At 43.4% G+C, this 21292-nt stretch overlaps 1 protein-coding gene across 1 annotated transcript in view; it reads right to left on the bottom strand.

Annotated features, from left to right (window-relative positions):
* Nucleotides 1-11908: 11908 nt before the first annotated feature.
* Nucleotides 11909-21292, bottom strand: part of UXT (ubiquitously expressed prefoldin like chaperone) — a 32950-nt gene continuing 23566 nt past the window's right edge. The window contains exons 4-6 of the mRNA XM_040324364.1: nt 15646-15753; nt 15498-15561; nt 11909-12150 (exon numbers count right to left, since the gene is read on the bottom strand). Of these exons, the coding sequence (XP_040180298.1) occupies nt 12115-12150; nt 15498-15561; nt 15646-15753 (208 nt within the window). The 3' untranslated portion in view covers nt 11909-12114. The remainder of the gene's footprint in view (nt 12151-15497; nt 15562-15645; nt 15754-21292) is intronic.

Below are 21292 nucleotides of genomic sequence, written 5' to 3'. Positions count from 1 at the left end.
TAGCTCAGTGAGGAGAGCTTTGGGAGCTGATTGGAGGGAAGGAACACCCCCCTTCACACAGCACACAAGAGCAGAGCTGTCAATCAGCTGAAGGATCCTCCCCTGTCACCTTATTTCTCTTGGTGTCAGGAAAACTCATCATTCATGCTGATAGCAGAGGAACAAGGCATCAGACAGAAATGACTCTTGCTCTTGAGACACACTATAGAGAAAATGTTTCAAACACAAGGCCCGCAGGCCGAATCTGTGGCCCTTGCACCTCTCTTGCAGATACAGCACCCCCCTTCTTTACACCTCCACCTTATCTCAGTAGTTGGCAGCAGAAAGGAGGACAGAACTCCTCTGCCAGATTCTGTGCTTCTCCATGAAGCCAGCCCTCCTCTGGTCCTCCTCCAGACCCTGCTGCAATTTGTGCTTCCCAGCTCCACCCCCAAATTCTTCCAGGCAGCAGCATAAGATAAGAGGGTGCAATGTGATGTATGGGACAGTGAGGGACTCTTGACTTCAGTAGTGGGGGGTGCTCTGGACATCTAGTCTTACAGATACAACTGGCCCTTTAAAGAGGTTGTAAAGGAAAACATTATTTTCATAATAAGCATCCTTTACCTGCAGACATTCCTCTTTTCACTTCCTCAATGTTCGTTTTTGCTCAGAAGTTGCTCTATTTCTTCTCTGTTCTGTTCACTTCCTGCTTGTCTGATTTTACTGACCACCGTGAAGGGAGGCTTTACTGCGGTGGTCAGTAACGTGCTCACCCCCTCCTGGGAACTACATCTGTGTGGCAGGACGCTCTCTACGTGTTAGAGACTTCAAGGAGGTGTGAATTACTGGGCGTGCCGCAATTCATACTGGGAAATGTAGTTCTGACATGAACGAGCGCCGCAAACCAGGAAGTAAATGAGAGAACAGAAACTAGAATGCCGGAGGTGATATAGGTGAAGGAATTTAATAGGTATTTACTTGTTTTTTACCAGAATCATTACACTATTCTGTCTGTCTACCTTGCAGACATTAATTTTAGGCAAAAAAAAATTTCCTTTACAACTCCTTTAACCACTTCCCGACCGCCGCATGTAAATGTACGTCCACAGTATGGCACGTACAGGCACATGGGCGTTCATGTACGTCCTTGCCTTCTAGCGGGTGGGGGGTCCGATCGGGACCCCCCCCCCAATACATGCGGCGGTCGGGTTCGCTCGGGGAGCGATCCGGGACGACGGCGCGGCTATTTGTTTATAGCCGCTCCGTCGCGATCGCTCCCCGGAGCTGAAGAACGGGGAGAGCCGTATGTAAACACGGCTTCCCCGTGCTTCACTGTGGCGGCGCATCGATCGTGTCATCCCCTTTATAGGGGAGACACAATCGATGACGTCAGTCCTACAGCCACACCCCCCTACAGTTGTAAACACACACTAGGTGAACCCTAACTCCTACAGCGCCCCCTGTGGTTAACTCCCAAACTGCAACTGTCATTTTCACAATAAAGAATGCAATTTAAATGCATTTTTTGCTGTGAAAATGACAATGGTCCCAAAAATGTGTCAAAATTGTCCGAAGTGTCCGCCATAATGTCGCAGTCACGAAAAAAATCGCTGATCGCCGCCATTAATAGTAAAAAAAAAATAATTAATAAAAATGCAATAAAACTATCCCCTATTTTGTAAACGCTATAAATTTTGCGCAAACCAATCGATAAACGCTTATTGCGATTTTTTTTACTAAAAATAGGTCGAAGAATACGTATCGGCCTAAACTGAGGGAAAACATTTTTTTTATATATGTTTTTGGGGGATATTTATTATAACAAAAAGTAAAAAATATTGCATTTTTTTCAAAATTGTCACTTTATTTTTGTTTATAGCGCAAAAAATAAAAACCGCAGAGGTGATCAAATACCACCAAAAGAAAGCTCTATTTGTGGGGGAAAAAAGGACGCCAATTTGGGGGCCACGTCGCATGACCGCGCAATTGTCTGTTAAAGCGACGCAGTCCCGAACTGTAAAAACACCTTGGGTCTTTAGGCAGCATTTTGGTCCGGGGCTTAAGTGGTTAAGGGCAACCATAATGCTGATGTGGCCCCCAATGAAATTGGGATGGCCCCCCTTCTATAGAGGAATATACTTCAACCTCTTTGCGCAGAGCGCACGCAAGTAAGTGGCCGCATATTTCCGTGCATTAGTGCCGACAGTGTTGTTCCGAGAGCGTGTGCTGAGAGCGCCCGCTGCACAGTGACCGGCGGTAAACGGCCAATCACGGCGGTCATTCCCCGCCTCCTGGCATAGCAAGCCCCTTAAAGGGCCAACGCCAAGGGGTTAATCCTTGCATTGTAAAGCCGCTTAGGAATTTCCCTTTAATGCTCGCCATGCCTGTAATGATAAACAATTCATGGATTATTGATCCTTAGCCCAGGTTCACACTGAGCTGCGGGAATGAAGCCATGCGCGTTCCGCTGAACTCCCGCATGTCAGTCCCTATTTCGGCGGCGATTTCACAGACATCTGTGCTGGTTTCTGCACAGATGTCAATGGAAATTGCACCCCGAAATCGCAAAAAGTAGCACAGAAACTACTTTTTGAAATCGGAGCGGCGCCGCAAATGCAGCGTCGCACTGATTAGGCAATTGCCGCCGATTTGACATGCGATTTAGACATGTCAAAACGCACCAATGTGAACCAGGGCTTACAAACAATTATTTGCTCAAAAAAAAAGATTCAACATAAACAAAGATCAGTTAAAGGAGATTGTTTTTATATCACGAAGACGACCACTTATTGATGCGCGGTCAGTTTAACGCCGTTCTTTCGTTTTTGTATATACAAAATACATATCTGAATAGGAAATTCATAACACTCCTCACATAAATATTTATCACAATATGGCGAGAAAATGGAAAGCCAATGTTTTTATTTAAATGGAGTATTGGGTATTAGTCGCATACTAGGTGCCATAGGGATCCGTACAACAGCTTGGTATGGCGGCAGGCGCGCTAATGTGTTCTTATTTTCTATTTACTGCATTTGGTTAGCCTGTTAATTAGCCAACAAGGTTGTAAGAAGGCCGCTCAGGCAAACATGAATTCCTGGTGATGTGTCTCCGGGGACTGTGAGGGTGTCGGAGCCATAATAGATATTCTATTTATACTGTGTGTGTGATATAGAATGGCGCTATGGATCTCCAGGAGAAGGACAATGGGGGTGTGAGGATTGGGGCCAAGGATGTGGATGTGTGTGCGGGGTGGGGACGAGGGCGCCACGCACATTCAGCATTACAATGAGGATTGTTTGTGTGGAGGTGACTCTATGCAGGCACCCCATTACAGGCGCAGTGACAAGGCCTCGTCGCCATGGTAACAAAAAGAGAGACAGCAGCTGCCAATGGAAAGACAGGCAGGGATTAACTGTTTTTCACCACATAATGGCTTTTAACGCTTTCACTCCCATTATGCCCCCCACCGTGGGCTGACAAATTTTAGAAACGGAGGGGGGGGGGGGGGGGGCGCACTTTAACTGCTTCACTGCCAGTGGCAAGCCTTTAATCGCTTACTTTAATCGCTTCATTGCTAGAAGCGCTACGCTGCATTCCTTAACCCTTTACTCACTTATTAGATTAACGTGTCTCATTAACATGAATCACCAAACCTTCCAAGCGCACCTGAACCGGCATCACCTTTAGGAATGGTGGTCTGATCGCAAGCATTTAACCCCTTCAGCCATATTTTCCTGCACAGTATTGATTGGCACTCTGCACATCGCTAAACCCTTTAATCCCCGCATTGCACTCAGTATCATTTGAACCTCTTTAGGTCCAGTGCACTAGTAGTAGTGTAGTGGCATACACTCATAAGGGGCGCAGGGGTGCCCCCCCCCTAATCCATGTGCCCGACCCCTAATTTCCAGGGGCGGCATGGATTTCAATGGGGTTTTGCTTTTAAGCACATGATTACAGCGTCATGCCGCATACACGCGACTGTTTTTCATGACGAGAAAAATGCCATTAAAAACGATCGTGTGTAGGCTCCAGAGCATTTTTTATGACGTGAAAAATGGGCATTACAAATTTAAAACATGTTCTAATTTTTCTCGTCGTTTTTCACGTCGTGTGTGGGCTTTAACGACGTGAAAAAAATGCGCATTCTCAGAAGCAAGTTATGAGACGGGAGCACTTGTTCTGGTAAAACTAGCGTTCATAATGGAGATAGCACATTCTTCACACTGAAACAGACTGAAAAGCACGAAGACTGAAAAGTGCGAATCATCTCTCACCAAACTTTTACTAACACGCAGTAACACAAAATCAGCAAAAGCAGCCCAAAGGGTGGCGCCATCCGAATGGTACTTTCCCTTTATAGTGCCGTCGTACGTGCTGTACGTCACCGCGCTTTGCTCCACCATTTTTTTTTTCACAATCGTGTGTATGCAAGGCAGGCTTGACAAGAATCACGTCGAGAAAAACATTGGCCCAGATTCAAGAAGCAATTGCGCCTGTGTAACCATAGGTTACGCAGCGTAATTGCTTACTTGCTCCGGCGTTACGAATGCTCCTGATTCAGGAACATCGTAATGCCAACTGCAGCCTAAAATCTGCGTGGCATAAGGCTCTTATGCCACGCAGATTTTAGGCTGCATGCTAGCGATGACCGCTAGGGGGCGCTCCCATTGTGATCTGTGTATAGTATGCAAATTGCATACTAACACCGATTCACACCGTTGCGCGAGCCCTGCGTACGCAAATTACGTAGTTTGCGTACGTTGGGTTTGCGTAAGGTTACACATCCTAATAGCAGGCGCAGCCAATGCTATAGGATACCCACGTTCCCGCGTCGCGATATTTAAAATCTACGTCGTTTGCGTAAGTGAATCGTGAATGGCGCTGGACGCCATTCACGTTCACTTTGAAGCAAATGACGTCCTTGTGACGTCATTTGCCGCAATGCACGTCGGGAAAGTTTCCCGACGGAGCATGCGCTTTACGATCGGCGCGGGAACGCGCCTAATTTAAATGATTCCCGCCCCAGGCGGGATCATTTACATTGCGCGCGCTTACGCCGGGCAATTTTGCCGGCGCGCCCTCGCAATTTACGGAGCTACTGCTCCGTGAATCGAGGGCAGCGCAAAATATTTGCGGGGGCGCAGGGCAAAATCTTTGCCCTGCGCCTCTGCAAATAGAGCGCAAATGTACCTGAATCTGGGCCATTGTTTTTTTCCATGACATTTAAAATGGTCGTGTGTACGCGGCATCAAGGAATTTTTTTTTTTTAAATATTCTTTATTCGAAAATTATTTATGTATAAACAGTCCAACATTTGTCAAAAAAACAGTTTCATCAACGGAGAGCAACAACAATGAAAACAAACATCTTGCCTTATTTTTCCCACTTTCCCTTGACCCCCCCACCCATCCCTCAGCCCTCCCCCTCCCCCCCTGATCTGTCAATTCAAGCTTCACATTTTTCATCTGTCTGTTTCGGTCATTCCCTGCACAAATTTATCTGATGTTTTGAATTCTCTCCATTTATCCCATATTGCTCTATATCTTTCGTCCCTTCCTAGCTCACCGCGACCAAGGTATTCCATTTCTGCTATGTGATCTACTCGATAAATCCACTCTTTTATAGATGGTCTCGTTGGATGTAACCACTTTTTTGGAATTAATCCCTTTGCCGCGTTAAGCAGGACCGGGACCAAAGTTTTTTCATATAGTTTTTTTGTTTTATTTGTACCACGAAATAGGCATGTCAGGGGATTTTGTGGGATCTTTTCCCCCAGCTATTTCTTCTATGTACCCTAATACGTCCTCCCAGTACTCTTGTATTCTCGGGCAATCCCACCAGATATGCATGGTCGTTCCTTTTTGTATACAGTTCCTCCAACATAACGGCGAGTTGTTTGAGTGGATTTTACTCATTCTCTCTGGAGTCAGGTGCCAACGTACCATGCACTTGTAGTTTGCCTCAATTGTCACAATGTCAGATGCGTAATTGAATACTGCCCCTATCATATCTGCTTCTTCCAATTTTTTACCCATAGCCTGTCCCCATTTTTCTATACGTGTCAGTGTTCCCTGTGTTTCTAGGTCTGTTAATATTTCATATATTTGCGATGTACCATGTTTCATTGGTTTTTCTATACAACAAAGCCTTTCAATTGGGTTTAATGTTTTACCATCCCTAATTGGCTTTGATAAAGTGCTAATAAAGTGCTTTACCTGAAAATATTCCCATTCACTAAACTGTTGATCCCCATCCGCTATTCTTAAATCTTGTCTTGGTCTTATTTTACCTTGTGCAATAATATCCCTAAGTTGTATGGCTCCCAATTGTTTTCCCATCCGTGTCCTGTTTCCTGGTATAAAAAAAATTGTGCCAGCTAAATGACTGGAGCCATAGATAGACCGAAAACTAGCACCATCAGAAGGTCAGGCTCAGATAGCTAGCTGGTTAACATTTTGGAAATTGCTTGCTCTAATGTTCATCTAACTGGGGCTGTGTTCTCCATTTATTTAACCTCTTGCCACCCACGTATCGCTTTAACGCCCACACTCCGCACATACAGGGGTTGGACAACAATATTCAAACACTACATGATTTGCAGGTGTGAAAGTGACAATGTTTCACGTTAAAGGATGAAGTGATGTAACACGGGACAGTAGGCGGCATAAACTCCAAACATACAAAGAACACTAAACACATCAAACTGGGTTAGGAACCTTATTTATTGTTTTTCACAAATATACAATTCACCAGAACTCTTTTAATCTATAAATACTTTAAAACGGTAAATAAATTCAGCTCAAATCTTTAAATATGCTTCTGGTGACTGGCAAAAGACCCCCCTAAGCCTCCTGTTAAAATACGGGTCCTGGCAATTGCTGGAATGTTCTGGGGGGGTCAGATGACCCTAAATTACCTATCCTAAAGGACCCCCCAGAACGTGTTTACGTGTGAAGAACACCGCCCCAAACTTACGACCAGGACTGTCTTGCGCCAACTTTAAAGCATGGTGGCGGCACAATCATGGTTTGGGCAGTCATATCTTGGTATTCTGCAGGCCCCATAATCACCATGAAAGGTAGAGTCACTGCCAGAGGTACAAATTTTTGCCAACCACGTGCACCGCATTGTGCAGACATTGTTTCCCGAAGACAGCGCCATATCGTGGTTTGACAAGCATGCAGACGAAGTCTCATACCATTCCTGGGCGTCGCATTTGCTGGACCTCAATATCATAGAGCCACTATTGTCAATTTTGGAGACCAAGGTTCGGGCTTGTTTTCCGCCTCCGGCATGTCTGCAAGAGCTGGAATGATGGTATCAGATTCCATTATCCACCATCCAAGACTTATATTGGTCAATTGCCATGAGATATTGGGCTGTCTTGGATGCCAAAGCCGGTCCAACACCATATTGGGCAACTATTTTCCTCTTTAACCACTTGCCAACCTGCCACCGTCATTATACTGCGGCAGGTCGGCACAAACCTGCGAACCATCGTAGCTATACGTCGGTGCGTTAAAGTGGGATATCGGGTGCGGGGGTGCCGATGCTCGTGACCGCTGGCCACGAGAGGAAGAACAGGGATGTGTGTGTGTAAACACACACACGTCCCTGTTCTGAGAGGAGATCAGTTTCTATAAGCTGGGAACCACGATCTGTCATCTCCTATAGTGAGTCCCATCCCCCTACAGTTAGAACACACTATAGGGAACACGATTAACCCCCTTGATCGCTCCCTAGTGTGTAACCCCTTCCCTGCCAGTGACATTAACACAGTAATCAGTGCATTTTTATAGCACTGATCGCTGTATAAATCCCAATGGTCCCAAAAATGTGTCAAAAGTGTCAGATGTGTCTGCCATAATGTCGCAGTACCAATAAAAATCGCAGATCGCCGCCATTACAAGTAAAAAAAAAATGCCATAAATCTATCCCCTATTCCACTAGGTTCAGGTCTGGTCACTGACCTGCAATGCAACAGAAACAAGATATACCTGTGCTCAATTCCAGCAGAGTAGGACTGTCCATTAGAGGGATTACTTTGACGCAGTTGGCCAGCTTAAACATGTATTACAATATGTAACTAAACATCCCTGTTTTTCATTGCAACGTTTGCTGGAGAGGGTATATAGAAGAGCATTCATCCAGAATTTCTAGTGTTAACATGTGGTCACACCCCTTTAGCACCTGATAGATTATATACATGTACAAGCTAATGGAATTTCAGCACAAGTATATCTTGTTTCTATACAATATGATTGTACACTCTTCTTTAGATCAATCATCTAGTACAAGGTCCTGTCTGATTTAAAACAAATCTAATGGGTTGTTTAGGTGTGTCCTCCTATTACATAGCTTTGAGAAATCTAAAGGTGATAGTACAGAGATTGTACAATCAACTTGTATATTGTATGGTCAGCTTAAAGGAACACTAAAGCTTCATTTTTTTTTTAAATAACAAACATGTCATACTTTCCTCCACTGTGCAGCTCGTTTTTGCACAGAGTGACCCCGAACCTGGTCTTCTGGGGTCCCTCGGCGGCTGTCTCGGCTCCTCCCCGCAAGAACTTTCCACCTTCATGCGATCGAGCTTGCATGGTGGAAAGTCCTTGCAGGCGCGCTCCTTTGATACAGCTGGCGGCCATAGCCGCTCACTGTATCACTCAGCCCCGCCCCCAGCGCGCTGCGTCATTGGATATGATTGACAGCAGCGCTAGCCAATGGCTGCGCTGCTTTCAATCAACCAATGAATGAGCCGAGAAGCTGTCCCAGAAGCCTGCACGTTCACGGCGCGGGACTTTCGAGGGGTCAGGTAAGTAAAGGGGGGCTCAGGGGGCGCAAATGCATCTACCTTTACAACCCCTTTAAGGATTGGTAAACTGCAATATAGTGCATTTTTGTTCTTAGGTTTAGGTATCATTTAAGAGCCCCATCAGGTGTAAACATCGTGGCAATGCTCATTTTACTGTGCGTTACTACAACTCAAGGCATCTCACATGCTATTGCATTCATTTTGAATGGCACTAATACGATCAACCATCAATGCATCTGTGTTGCAGCACACCACAAAGCACGGTAAGGCATTACTTTTAGTATTACATTATTTTGCTGCATTGTGGTGTGATGACAGCCCATTCAAATGATTTAGCTGTCCTAACCCGAGGCGTGTTATCGCACGTGTACATGCACTTATTAATGCAACAGAGCGTGGACATCCGAATCATGCCTAGAGCTTGAAATCTTCTTCATAATGGTCACTAGATGGCGCTACTGATTTATGTTTACTAAATAAATTGATTGGTATTAGAAGAACACAACCAGGGAAGTCACAGCTCCTAATCTGCTTCCTTGTTCTAAGTCATGACATAAGCCTCATACACGCGACCGGTTTTCCCGGCAGGAAAACTGCCAGGAGAGCTTTTGGCCAGGAAAACCGGACGTGTGTATGCTCCATTGCAGTTTTCCCATCTGGAAAACAGCCGGGAATCCCGCCGGGGAAAATAGAGAACCTGCTCTCTAATTTGCCGGTGTTTTTTTTTCGCCAGATCTACAGTACTACTTACCTATGGGAAAGACTGCGAGGCAGTGCTGATGGAGCATACACACTGCCGGGATTCCCGGCCAAAGCTCCATGGCAGTTTTCCTGCCCAGTTCTCAGCTTTCCCCTCTGACTTTTTACCGCCAAGAAAAACGAGTGTGTGTACAGGGCTTTAGAATTGAATGATGCCTCTGGATCAGAGAATGGAATGTGCCATTTCTGATCTTCTGAAAATGCTTGTTGACAGGCTGTTATGCTTAGCGTGTCAAGGCAAGAAAATAGGATCAATCATTGCCAACACATTTTTAAAGTAAACCTGTACAAATAAAAAAATTACAAAGCCAACAGAGGCTACAAATGCGCAGATCAGGCACTCCCTGACCTGACAGGTTTTGATGAATTTGCTGCCTCATCAATGGCATTTTACTTTTGCCCCAAAGACAAAAAGGAAGTGAGAGGAAATCTCTCCAATGTAACAGGAAATAAAGCGGTCATTCAATCGTATGTCCCCACGGGAAGATTTCCCATTACCTCATGGACTGGTACAGTTGTAAAACTTTGCATTGTCTGTCACCAGGACAACAAAGAGGGGGCATCTACAAATTGGGGACACAGACATTGATGGGGTAGGGCGAAACATGTCGGGGGCCTGGATGGAGTTAGCCCCCTTTCACAGTTGTACGACTTCAAAGTTGCGCGATTTTACCGCGATTTCGCGGCCGCGATTCACGGCTGCGATTTCAATGAATGCCTGTGTAAGTGGCATCAAAATCGGACCAAGGACTACTTTGAAGTAGGCACAACTTAAAGTCGTGCCAGTATGAATGGTAGTCATTGAAAATAATGGAGAATGACTTGTCATACGATTTTGCAGTCCAAAATCGTGAGACAAGTCGTATAAGTGTGAAAGGGGACTTAGGCTGAGGCTGCTATCACTTATTACACGCTGGGCTTGTATAATGTGTGGTGGCTACAATTTTTTTCTATTTGTTCTGTGTATTGCAACTGATGATCTATAGTAGAAATATGGGTATAGAGCATATGGTTTCATACACTAGATCAGGGGTGTCAAACTCAATTTCATCGTTGGCCTCATCAGCATTATGATTGGCCTCAAAAGGGCTGGTTGTATCTGTAAGATTAGATGTCCAGCACATCCCCTCCCCTTACATTCGATGTCAAGGGCCACCCACCATCAGAAGTTGGGTCCCCCACTCTCCATTACATCACAGTGTACCCCCTTTCCTTTTGCTGCTGCTGGGAAGAAGCTGGATGCATTGCTTAAAAGCAGAAAGTAAGGGTCTGGAGGAGGACCAGAGGAGGGCTGGAGCGCTTCTGCAGCTGCAGGAGAGTTGCGAGGGCCACATGAAATGGCCTGGAGGGCCGGATTCGGCCCGCGGGCCTTGTGTTTGACACCTGTGTACTAGATAGAATTGATTTATTTTTATTTAGCATGGCATATTTTATATACAGTATACACATTTTGATGTGTGATTTTTTTTATCACTTCAAATGGCAGTTTATTATGCCCCGTACACACGATCACTTTTTGTGATGAAATAAAATGACATTTTTGTACGGCCGATCGGACAGGATTCCAGCGTACATTTGCCCGCCAGACCGTTTTCGAGCAGGCAAATGTTTCTAAACTTGCTTAGAAACATGCCCGCTGGAATCCTGTCCGTCGGACATGTTCGGTCGTCTGTACAGACTTACTGTACATGTCCGAGCGGCCGCCATCCCTCGCATGCGTCGAATGACTTTGACGCATGCGCGGAAGCATTGACCTTTCAGCGTCGCGCACGTCGCCGCATCATCGTCGCAGCGCGAACACGTCACCACGCTGTCTGTCCGCGCGGATTGTCTCTCATTTCTGTATGATGGTGTGTACAGCCATCATCCAGAAATCTCCGGGCGGGCATGTCCGCTGAAAACGGTCCGGCGGACCGTTTTCATCGTACATGTTTGCCCGTGTGTACGAGGCATAACATTCATAATGCAGTAAGCACATTCATCACGCTGTAACAGACAAAAAAGCACGAATCGTCTTTTACTAACAAGTAACCAGCTAAAAGCAGCCTCAAGGCGAATAGAACTTCCCCTTCAGAGTGCCGTCACTTTGTTCATCATTTTTCAAAAACGATGGTGTGTGGGCAACATAATTTTTAATGATGAAGTTGGAAAAATGTCATTTTTTTTCATGATAAAAAATGACATTTTTTTTCATCACAAAAAGTGACAGTGTGTATGCGGCATTAGTGTAAGGTGAAGGCTGTAGCATGAGATAGCTGATAAGAAAGAATTCAAATTGTGTAGACCCCAGTCGGTAAGTCTCTATACTTCGCTTGTAAGAATAAAAGTACCATAAAGCCAATCAAATCCTATTTTTTTCTTGCATTTATTATCCTGTAACACAGGTCTCTAAAGAAAATACAACAGAAGAACTGTACTTGTAAACGGACTGTAAACAGACACACTCATAAAGGAGCCTCCTTGGTTCCTGCAGGGAGATCACCGTGTTGCCATCATCCAGCAAAATAACAAAAGAGGACAAGACTTCTGATCCCTCATCGTTATGGTCGGACTCACTCATTAGGCAGCTCCTGTAATTCCCGCAGACCCTAGAAATGTTTAGGAAATCATTCATGAGTTAAAAGCCTTACAATCGTTTTCTGTAAGAAAGACATACATGTGCACTCTGTGTGCAGGAGGTTAATGCTGACCATACATGTAGAGCCTCATTCACATACACACAGAGGCCTGAGTAAGGTGTTTGTTTATGCATGTGGGTCTGCCTGGGGCTGTGTGCAGGCAACCTGTGTTAATGACTAGACATGCAGCGGCTGAACCTGTCAATGAATTTTGAACGATCTCAAAAGCAATTTGATGTCAAACTGATGTCATTGACACAAGTCAATTATCACTGAAACATGTGATGTGCCCCCATTTAACAACTTAAGGACCGCCTCCTGCACATATACGTCGGCAGAATGGCACGGCTGGGCACATGTATGTACAGTTACGTCCTGTACTAGTACCCAGCCGTGGGTCCAGGTCCGAAGCTCCGTGACTGCGGGACCAGCGGACCCAATCACCGCTGGAGACCCGCGATCGGTCCAGGAGCTGAAGAACGGGGAGAGCCGTGTGTTAACACAGCTTCCCCGTTCTTCACTGTGGCGGCTGCATCGATCGTGTGATCCCTTTTATAGGGGGACACAATCGATGACGTCACACCTACAGCCACACCCCCCTTCAGTTGTAAACACACTTCAGGGAACACATAACCCCATCAGCTTGTGGTTAACTCCCAAACTGCAATTGTCATTTTCACAATAAAGAATGCATTTTAAATGCATTTTTTGCTGTGAAAGTGACAATGGTCCCAAAAATGTGTCAAAATTGTCCGAAGTGTCCTCCATAATGTCGCAGTCACGAAAAAAAAAAAAAAAAAAAACGCTGATCGCCGCCATTAGTAGTAAAAAAAAAAATTATTAATAAACATGCAATAAAACTATCCCCTATTTTGTAAACGCTATAAATTTTGCGCAAACCAACCGATAAACGCTTATTGTGATTTTTTTTACCAAAAAAAGGTAGAAGAATACGTATCGGCCTAAACTGAGGAAAAACTTTATTTTTTTATATATTTTTGGGGGATATTTATTATAGCAAAAAGTAAAAAATATTGAATTTTTTTCAAAATTGTCGCTCTATTTTTGTTTATAGCGCAAAAAATTAAAACCGCAGAGGTGATCAAATACCACCAAAAGAAAGCTCTTTGGGGAAAAAAAGGACGCCAATTTTGATTGGGAGCCACGTCGCACGACCGCGCAATTGTCAGTTAAAGCGACGCAGTGCCGAATCGCAAAAAGGGGCAAGGTCCTTTAGCTGCATTTTGGTCCGGGTCTTAAGTGGTTAAAGATTTTCCCCCAAATCCTGTTCTGGTGACAACTGTAAAATTCTGGGTCTTCCATCACTTTTCATCCCGGAAACAACATTTACTAAGATGAATAAAGAAAGTGAATCTCCACAGTTGGAGCACAGACAGCAATATAGGGCTGACAGAAGTTCTAACAATTGTCAAAACGCCAAATAAAAAGATATTTTAATACTTTTAGCCTCTGCTCCACCTGGAGGAACACTGGGTAAGTATTTTAACCAGTTCCCACTCAGTGCAATATTCTCTCCTACATGTAAAAATCTTTATTTTATTTTTTTATTCGTTTTATTATGTTATTCAAAACTTTTTTTTTTTACACTGTCTGTTTACATTTTTTTTTACTCAACTTTATTGCTTTCACAAGGGATAAATAAAGTCCCTTGTGAAAGCATAGGCCATGACAGGTTCTCTTTATGGAGAGATCTGATGTCAGTGCCGCCGCTGCACCGCTCCCGGGCTTTGTGATAGGACAGCAGAGCCCGGGAAAGGCAGCCGCAGGGGGGACCCCTTCCGCCGCTCGCAGAAGTGATTGAGTGGTTGTTTTATATACTCAAATCACTTCTAGTAAAGAGGGAATCACCAGCTGAAAATATTGATGCCGGGATGATGCCTGCAGTTGTAGGCATCATCCCGGTATAACCACTTCAACCCGAGGACATCATATGATGTCATAAAGGCAGGGAGTGGTTAGATGTATTGATTCCAGGGTGAAAATACATATCGATTTGAGTCAAAGCCCAAATGAGAAATGCCTGTGCTTGCAACACGTAGGAGAGTCAGACCCCCCTACTCTCTCAAGCCTCGCTTTCAGATCGCTCTACTGCAGGGTAGTCTTCCCACTCACGATTGCAGACAGCTTAATCCAAAATACTTAGATGTTTCTCTTTTAATCATCAACCATGTGAGTTACTAAGTGTAGTACCTTCATTAAATGTAACCATATTGCTACACTTAGAGACGCCTCTCTTCTCTTTTACACTCTGTAGCTACCGCTGGATTTTGCTTCTAATCCCCTTGGGGAGGCTTCCATTTGTGGATGGACATTTTATGGTTACACAACCTATCACATTGCTATAATCTTTTTATATGGACTAAAAACTGAAGGACCTATGAATAAATGTTTGTGGAACGAATCATTTGAGTTTCCATTATTTCTTATGGGGAAATTCGCTTTGATATACAAGTGCTTTGGATTACAAGCATGTTTCCGAAACAAATTATGCTCACAATCCAAGGTTTTACTGTATTACAATTACAAATGAAAAGTGTTCAAATGTGCTTTTATTCTATAAAGTTCATTGGATATTTGACTAATTTCTTCCATATAGATATTGTGAAGTCTAAGCTTCTTTACTTACAGAATCTGTAATCTGCACCTTTATTACCTGACACATTATTGGGTTGATTTACCAAAGGCTATTAGACTGTGCACTTTGCAAGCACAGTAGTTCTAGAGCTTAGTACATGAGGTAAAGCTTTACTTTGCAAAGAATACCCAATCACATGCAAGGACAATTAAAAAAAACAGCATTTTTGCTTGCATATGATTGGATGATAGAAGTCGGCAGACCATCTGCTTTCACACTGGGGGCGTTTTGCAGGCGTTATAGTGTTAAAAATAGTGCCTGCAATCCGCCCTTAAACAGCTGCTCCTCACGCTCCAGTGTGAAAACCTGAGGGCTTTCACACTGGAGCGGTGCGCTGGCAGGGCGTCAGAAAAAGTCCTGCCAGCAGCTTCTTTGGAGCGCATTAGCAGCAGTGAACTCACAGCTGCTAATGCGCTGCCGTACCGCCGGCAATACGCCGATACAGCGGTGCATTGCCAGCGGTATTAACCTTTTCTCAGCTGCTAGCAGGGGTTAAAAGCGCTGCAAATCCGACGGTAAAATATCGGCGTTTTACCGCTATTTTACTGCCGACAATATGGGCGGCACCTGGAGCAAAGTGCACAGTCTATTTGCCTTTAGTAAATCAACACCATTGCTAGACAGAATAATAAGTACACAGCTGTGGGAGATTATTTCTTACCTCCAGGACCAGTCGGATGTGGGCTTTAATATTTGCAGCATCCTTGGTCAGATTTTCACTAATTCTGGGGGAAAAAATCATAATTAAAAAGTACAAAGTTACAGAGCACATCGTTTCGCATAAAGAGCCCTGTCACAGATTTTCTTACTGAGTCAACATTTTGTTCTTCTTTTCGATAAATTTTAGCGCTTCATCCAGCGTCAGTTCGGCATAAAATCCAAAACCCAAAGCCAGGAATATCTTCGATGAGTCAGGCCTGGCAAGAAATAATAATAATAAAAAAACAGAATAAATTTGTGCATTTAAAACTAAACTTCAGGCAAACAGTGACATCCATGGAAGAAATACATGTATGGGAAGTGTTTACCGTCCAAAGAATTTATGTATTTTTATCCATGCAGTCCTAAAATGTATACAGCTCAGACAGGAAGGTGGGCTGACTTTTTCCAGCTTTAGGTAAAGAGTAATTCCACTTTTGTTGAGAGAATAAACATTCCACTCTGGGTGATCTGTGTAAATTGTATAGGATTTTGCCTAACTTTGTTGCAGATTCCTATCTTTTGTTATTCTGAAAAAAGAGTGGTCTGTGTTCATGTGAATCTGCTCAGGGATTTGTTGGGGGCTACAAAAGAGATATATATCCAAATTACCAGTGGGGCCGCATTAAACCGAAACGTGGGCCGTAATTGACCCCCGGGCCTGACTTTGGACATGCTTGTATTAGACCAAAGGGAGTTGATTGATTAGGATCCTGAGTTCCTGATGATTTAAGCTGATCGCAGACGGATCAAAATTTGGCCCATTCAACACATTTCAATTTATCTTTTGGCAAGCTGGTTGTATTGAAGTTAAGATTGACTTCAGTACTACCAGCATGTTAGAATTTACTTGAGCTGTGATGTGTTCCTATAGAGTTTAGGATAAAATGACGTGTTGGGCCAGAGGTAGGTCTAGACAAATCCAAACAAACCCAAAGAAAAGCTATAAAAACCAATGTAGCTACACACACTAAAACCCAATGGGGTTGATTTACTAAAGGCAAATCCACTCTGCACTACAAGTGCACTTGGAAGTCCAGTTGCTGTAATCTGAGGGGAAGCTCTGAAATAAGGGGAAGCTCTGCTGATTTTTTCACCTAATCATGTGCAAGAAAAAATGCTGTTTTTTATTTTTCTTGCATGTCCCCCTCAGATCTACAGCGATTGCACTTGAAAGTGAAGTGAACTTGTAGTGCAAAGTGGATTTGCCTTTAGTAAATAACCCCCTATGTTTTATGTTTATAGATATTGCAGATGCTCTACATTTCTGCAAAGCCGCAGGACTACAGTGCATCCGGAGAGTAATCACAGCGCTTCACTATTTTCACCTTTTCTTTTATTACAGCCTTATTCCAAAATGGATTAAATTTATTATTTTCCACAAAACTCTATAAATAATACCCGTAATGACAACGTGAAAGAGGTTTATTTGAAATCTTTGCAAATGTATAAAAAATAAAAATCACACGTACATAAGTATTCACAGCCTTTGCTTAATACTTTGTTGAAGCACCTTTGACGCTACAAGCTTGGCACACCTATTTTTGGGGATTTTCTCCCATTCTTCTATGCAGGACCTCTCAAGCTCCATCAGGTTGGATGGGGAGCGTCGGTGCCATTTTCAGATCTCTCCAGAGATGTTCAATTGGGTTCAAGTCTGGGCTATTGCTGGGCCACTCAAGGACATTTACAGAGTTGTCCCATAACCTCTCCTTTGTTATCCTGGCTGTGTGGTTAGGGTCGTTGTCCTGTTGGAAAATTAACCTTAGTCTAAGGTCCTAAGCACTCTGGAGCAGGTTTCCATCAAGGATGTCTCTTTGCATTGCTGCAATCATCTTTCCCTCGATCCTGACTGCTCTCCCAGTTCCTGCTGCTGAAAAATATTCCCACAGAAAGCTGCTGCCACCACCATGCTTCACTGTAGGGATGGTATTGGCCAGGTGATGAGCGGTTATATGTTTCTTCCAGACATGGCGCCTGCCATTCAGGCCAAAAAGTTTAATCTTTGTTTCTCATGGTCCAAAAGTTCTTCAGGTGCCTTTTGGCAAACTCCAAGTGGCTGTTATGTGCCTTTTACTGAGGAGTGGCTTCTTTCTGTCCACTCTACCATACAGGCCTGATTGGTGGAGTGCTGCAGAGATGGTTGTTCTTCTGAAAGGTTCTCCTCTCTCCATAAAGAAATGCTGGAGCTCTGTCAGAGTGACCATCAGGTTCTTGGTCACCTCCCCGACTAAGGCCCTTCTTCCCCCGATCGCTCAGTTTGGCCAGGCGGCCCACTCTAGGAAGAGTCCTGGTGGTTACAAACGTCTTCCATTTACGGATAATGGAGGCCACTGTGCTCATTGGGACCTTCAATGCTGCAGGAGTTTTTCTGTACCCTTCCCCAGATCTGTGCCTCAATACAATCCTGTCTAAAGACAATTCCTTGGACTTGGTTTGTGCTCTGACATGCACTGTTTACTGTGAGACTATATAGACAGGTGTGTGCCTTTCCAAATTATGTCCAATCAACTGAATTTACCCACAAATGACTGGGAGGGGGGCGTGTAGTATGGAAATGAGGTTTGACCTCACGGTTTTTGACGTTTTTTTAAACTGCGCATGCGCCGGGCGACTACATTTCCCAGTGCGCATTGCGGCAAAGTAGGCCGTACGGGCCTATTGATTTCGACGCGTACGTAAACGACGTAAATCCCGATTCGCGGACGACTTGCACAAACTACGTAAAAAATTCGAACTTGGCGGCGGGAACGGCGGCCATACTTAACATTGTGAAAAAAGGATAATGCGCTAAATCAACTGATTAAATAAAGGTGTCAACACATCAAAATACTGGAGAAATAAGACAAATTGATACAAAGAATAAAGTTCCAAATTCTAAATATATATCGTCCCTTGTTGCTGTAATCCTGAAGGCAACTCAATAACACTTTGCCCGACCGCACACACACAGTGTGTGAGATATAACCAGCTTGATGGTGTGATGATCAGCCTGTCAGGTCAAAAAAGTGCTTTCCACCAGGTATTCACAAGTTTCAGATATGCAAAGAAAGGGAGACAGAGAAAAGACCGATAGTGTGATACCGTTAAATGAACCACTAACGTCTCACAACACTCAGAACATCACTCACGAATCCCCGGTAATAGATAGGCTTTAGCGTGTGTGCATGTAGGCTGCTCAGCTTGTCAGGCTCTTCATCCGGCACCTCCGTGCGTCCCGTCACTCAAGCTCCTCCCCCACGCGTATCGTCACTAGACACGTGACTTAATCATGGGTCAATGTGTGAGTGGGGCTTGCTAGGCTATAAATAGCCTGTCACACACTCGCAGCGGCGCGAACGGACCAATGGGGAGGCACCAATGACTACATCATTGCAGATACACCACCACATTTCAGCCGTTGTGGTTTATAAAATTGTATCTATTTAACAAATTTTAATGTGATACAAAATGAGACAAAATAACTTTTAAAACCGCTGTCTTAACAGTAACAAACAAAAAATGGTTTTATCTCAGGTTCTTATATGGGCAAATCCGTGCAGCTCAGACTCATCTGTTATGAGCACATACAGACAATACCCCGTGGTTTTCATGTAGTATTACTACCACATAAGCCAAAAATATATATATATATATATTGATAGTGTATAACCATATACAAATACACGTAAAAATAAAAATAAATACATATAAAAAATATATAAAAAATATAAAAAATATATATATATAAAATGCAAAGTAATCCACCATATACATGTTAAAATTGTTACATGTGGATCAAGCCATAAGCTGTCAATCACATATCCCAATCTGCACTTAAAATAGCATCATACGCTAGGATTGCATAACACTACAAGAGCACTATACCACTAGCCAACAAGTGAGTATACGCTCATAATAAAATAACAATAAGATAGCTGATAGGGAGATGTGAGAAATATACATATATATAAAATACTGTTAAAACTTATTAAAACCAGAAGTTTAAAAATCAGATATAAAACAGTTAAGATCAAAGTCGATATTTAAACCATTCGGAGAGAGAGATCCCATCTCATGGATCCATCTTGATTCTGCTTTACTTATCTCTCTCACCCTATGGCTTCCTCTCCAATGGGGACTATATTTTTGTATGCCCCAAAATTTCAAACCCTTTGGGTTCCCTTGATGACATAACTCAAAATGGCGGGAGACATTATGTTTCGGGTATGCCTTTAAAATATTCTGTACATGCTCTCTTAATCTTTTCCATAAGGGTCGTTTAGTGCGGCCTATGTATTGTAGGGAGCATGGACACTCCAGGACATACACAACACCCTCAGTTCTGCAGGTGATAAGGTCATCAATATTGTACTCCTTCTTGGTGACATTTGAAGTAAATTTGGTACATTTTTGACCATTAAAATTCGTATTCTTACATGCAAAACACCTCTTGCATGGAAAAAATCCCTTACCCTGAAAGAAGGTAAGTACATTTTTCTTTGTTGGAGGATCAGGAACGTTTTTAGCTACTAAGTCCCTCAGTGTGGGAGCTCTGCGATATACCACCCTGGGGTTAATGGGTAAGATACCCTGTAGCTGCTGGTCAGATCTCAGGATAGGCCAATACTTTTTAAAAATGGCTTCTAACTGTCTATGTTGGACAGTATAGTTCAAGATAATCGGAAGATTATTATCCATTTGATCAGATCTCACTTTGTCCTGAATGAGGGTAATTCTAGGTGTGTCATATACTTTACGGATTTGTTCTTGGATAAAATCCTCATTGTACCCTTTATTCACAAACTTTGTTCCTATAAAGTTAGCTTGCTCCAAATATACTTTTTGGTCAGTACAATTTCTACGGATGCGTAACAGCTGTCCTTTAGGGATGTTTATAAGCCAGGGCTCGAAATGACAGCTATCCACCGGGATATAACTGTTCCGTTCCACTGGTTTAAAGTATGTTTTAGTTGATATTGAGTTTTCCTCCAGCGTGATCTCCAGATCCAGAAACTGTATAGTCTGATTGCTGATAGTATACGTTAGGGAAATATTTTGTTGGTTTAGATTCAATTTCTCAAAGAATGTGATTAAAGATTGTTCATCACCATCCCAGATGACAATACAGTCATCTATGAATCTTTTGTATAAAATCAGCTGGCTGGGCATATCATTGTAAATTGCCCCCTCCTCCCATTTTGACATAAATACGTTTGCCACGCTGGGTGCATATTTAGCTCCCATTCCGATGCCATTAAGTTGCCTGTAGAACTGGGATTGATGCCAAAAATAATTATGCTGTAAGCCATAAGCCAAACATCGCAAAACAAACTTTTTTTGCCTAGGGATGAGTTGGCTAAAAAGATTCATCGCCCACTTCGTTGCACTAATCGCCTCCTCATGATTAATATTGGTGTAGAGCGAAGCTACGTCAGCTGTTGCTATCAGGAACTTATGCTGTGGGGAGATTACTACAGTCTCCAGTAACTGGATAAGGTGTTTTGTATCTCTGAGGAAAGCCTTGGTGTTAGATACCAAGGGCTGTATAAACTTATCAACATATTCCCCTAAGCGTGAATTGATTGACTGGATACCGTTGATAATTGGTCTCCCAGGGGGTTTTAGGGGATCCTTATGTACCTTCGGTACCGTGTAAATAATAGGAACTCGACACATATCTGGATTCAGGTATTTACTTTCTCTCTTGGATAAAATACCTTTATCTTTGCCCTTTTGTATGAGCACAGATAATTCTTCCTTATACTCCCCAGTAGG

The sequence above is a fragment of the Rana temporaria genome, chromosome 9 (assembly GCF_905171775.1).
Source record: "Rana temporaria chromosome 9, aRanTem1.1, whole genome shotgun sequence".
In the NCBI taxonomy this organism is placed as follows: Eukaryota; Metazoa; Chordata; class Amphibia; order Anura; family Ranidae; genus Rana; species Rana temporaria.
Note: the sequence above shows the minus strand (reverse complement) of the source record. Positions and strands in the feature narration are given on the sequence as shown.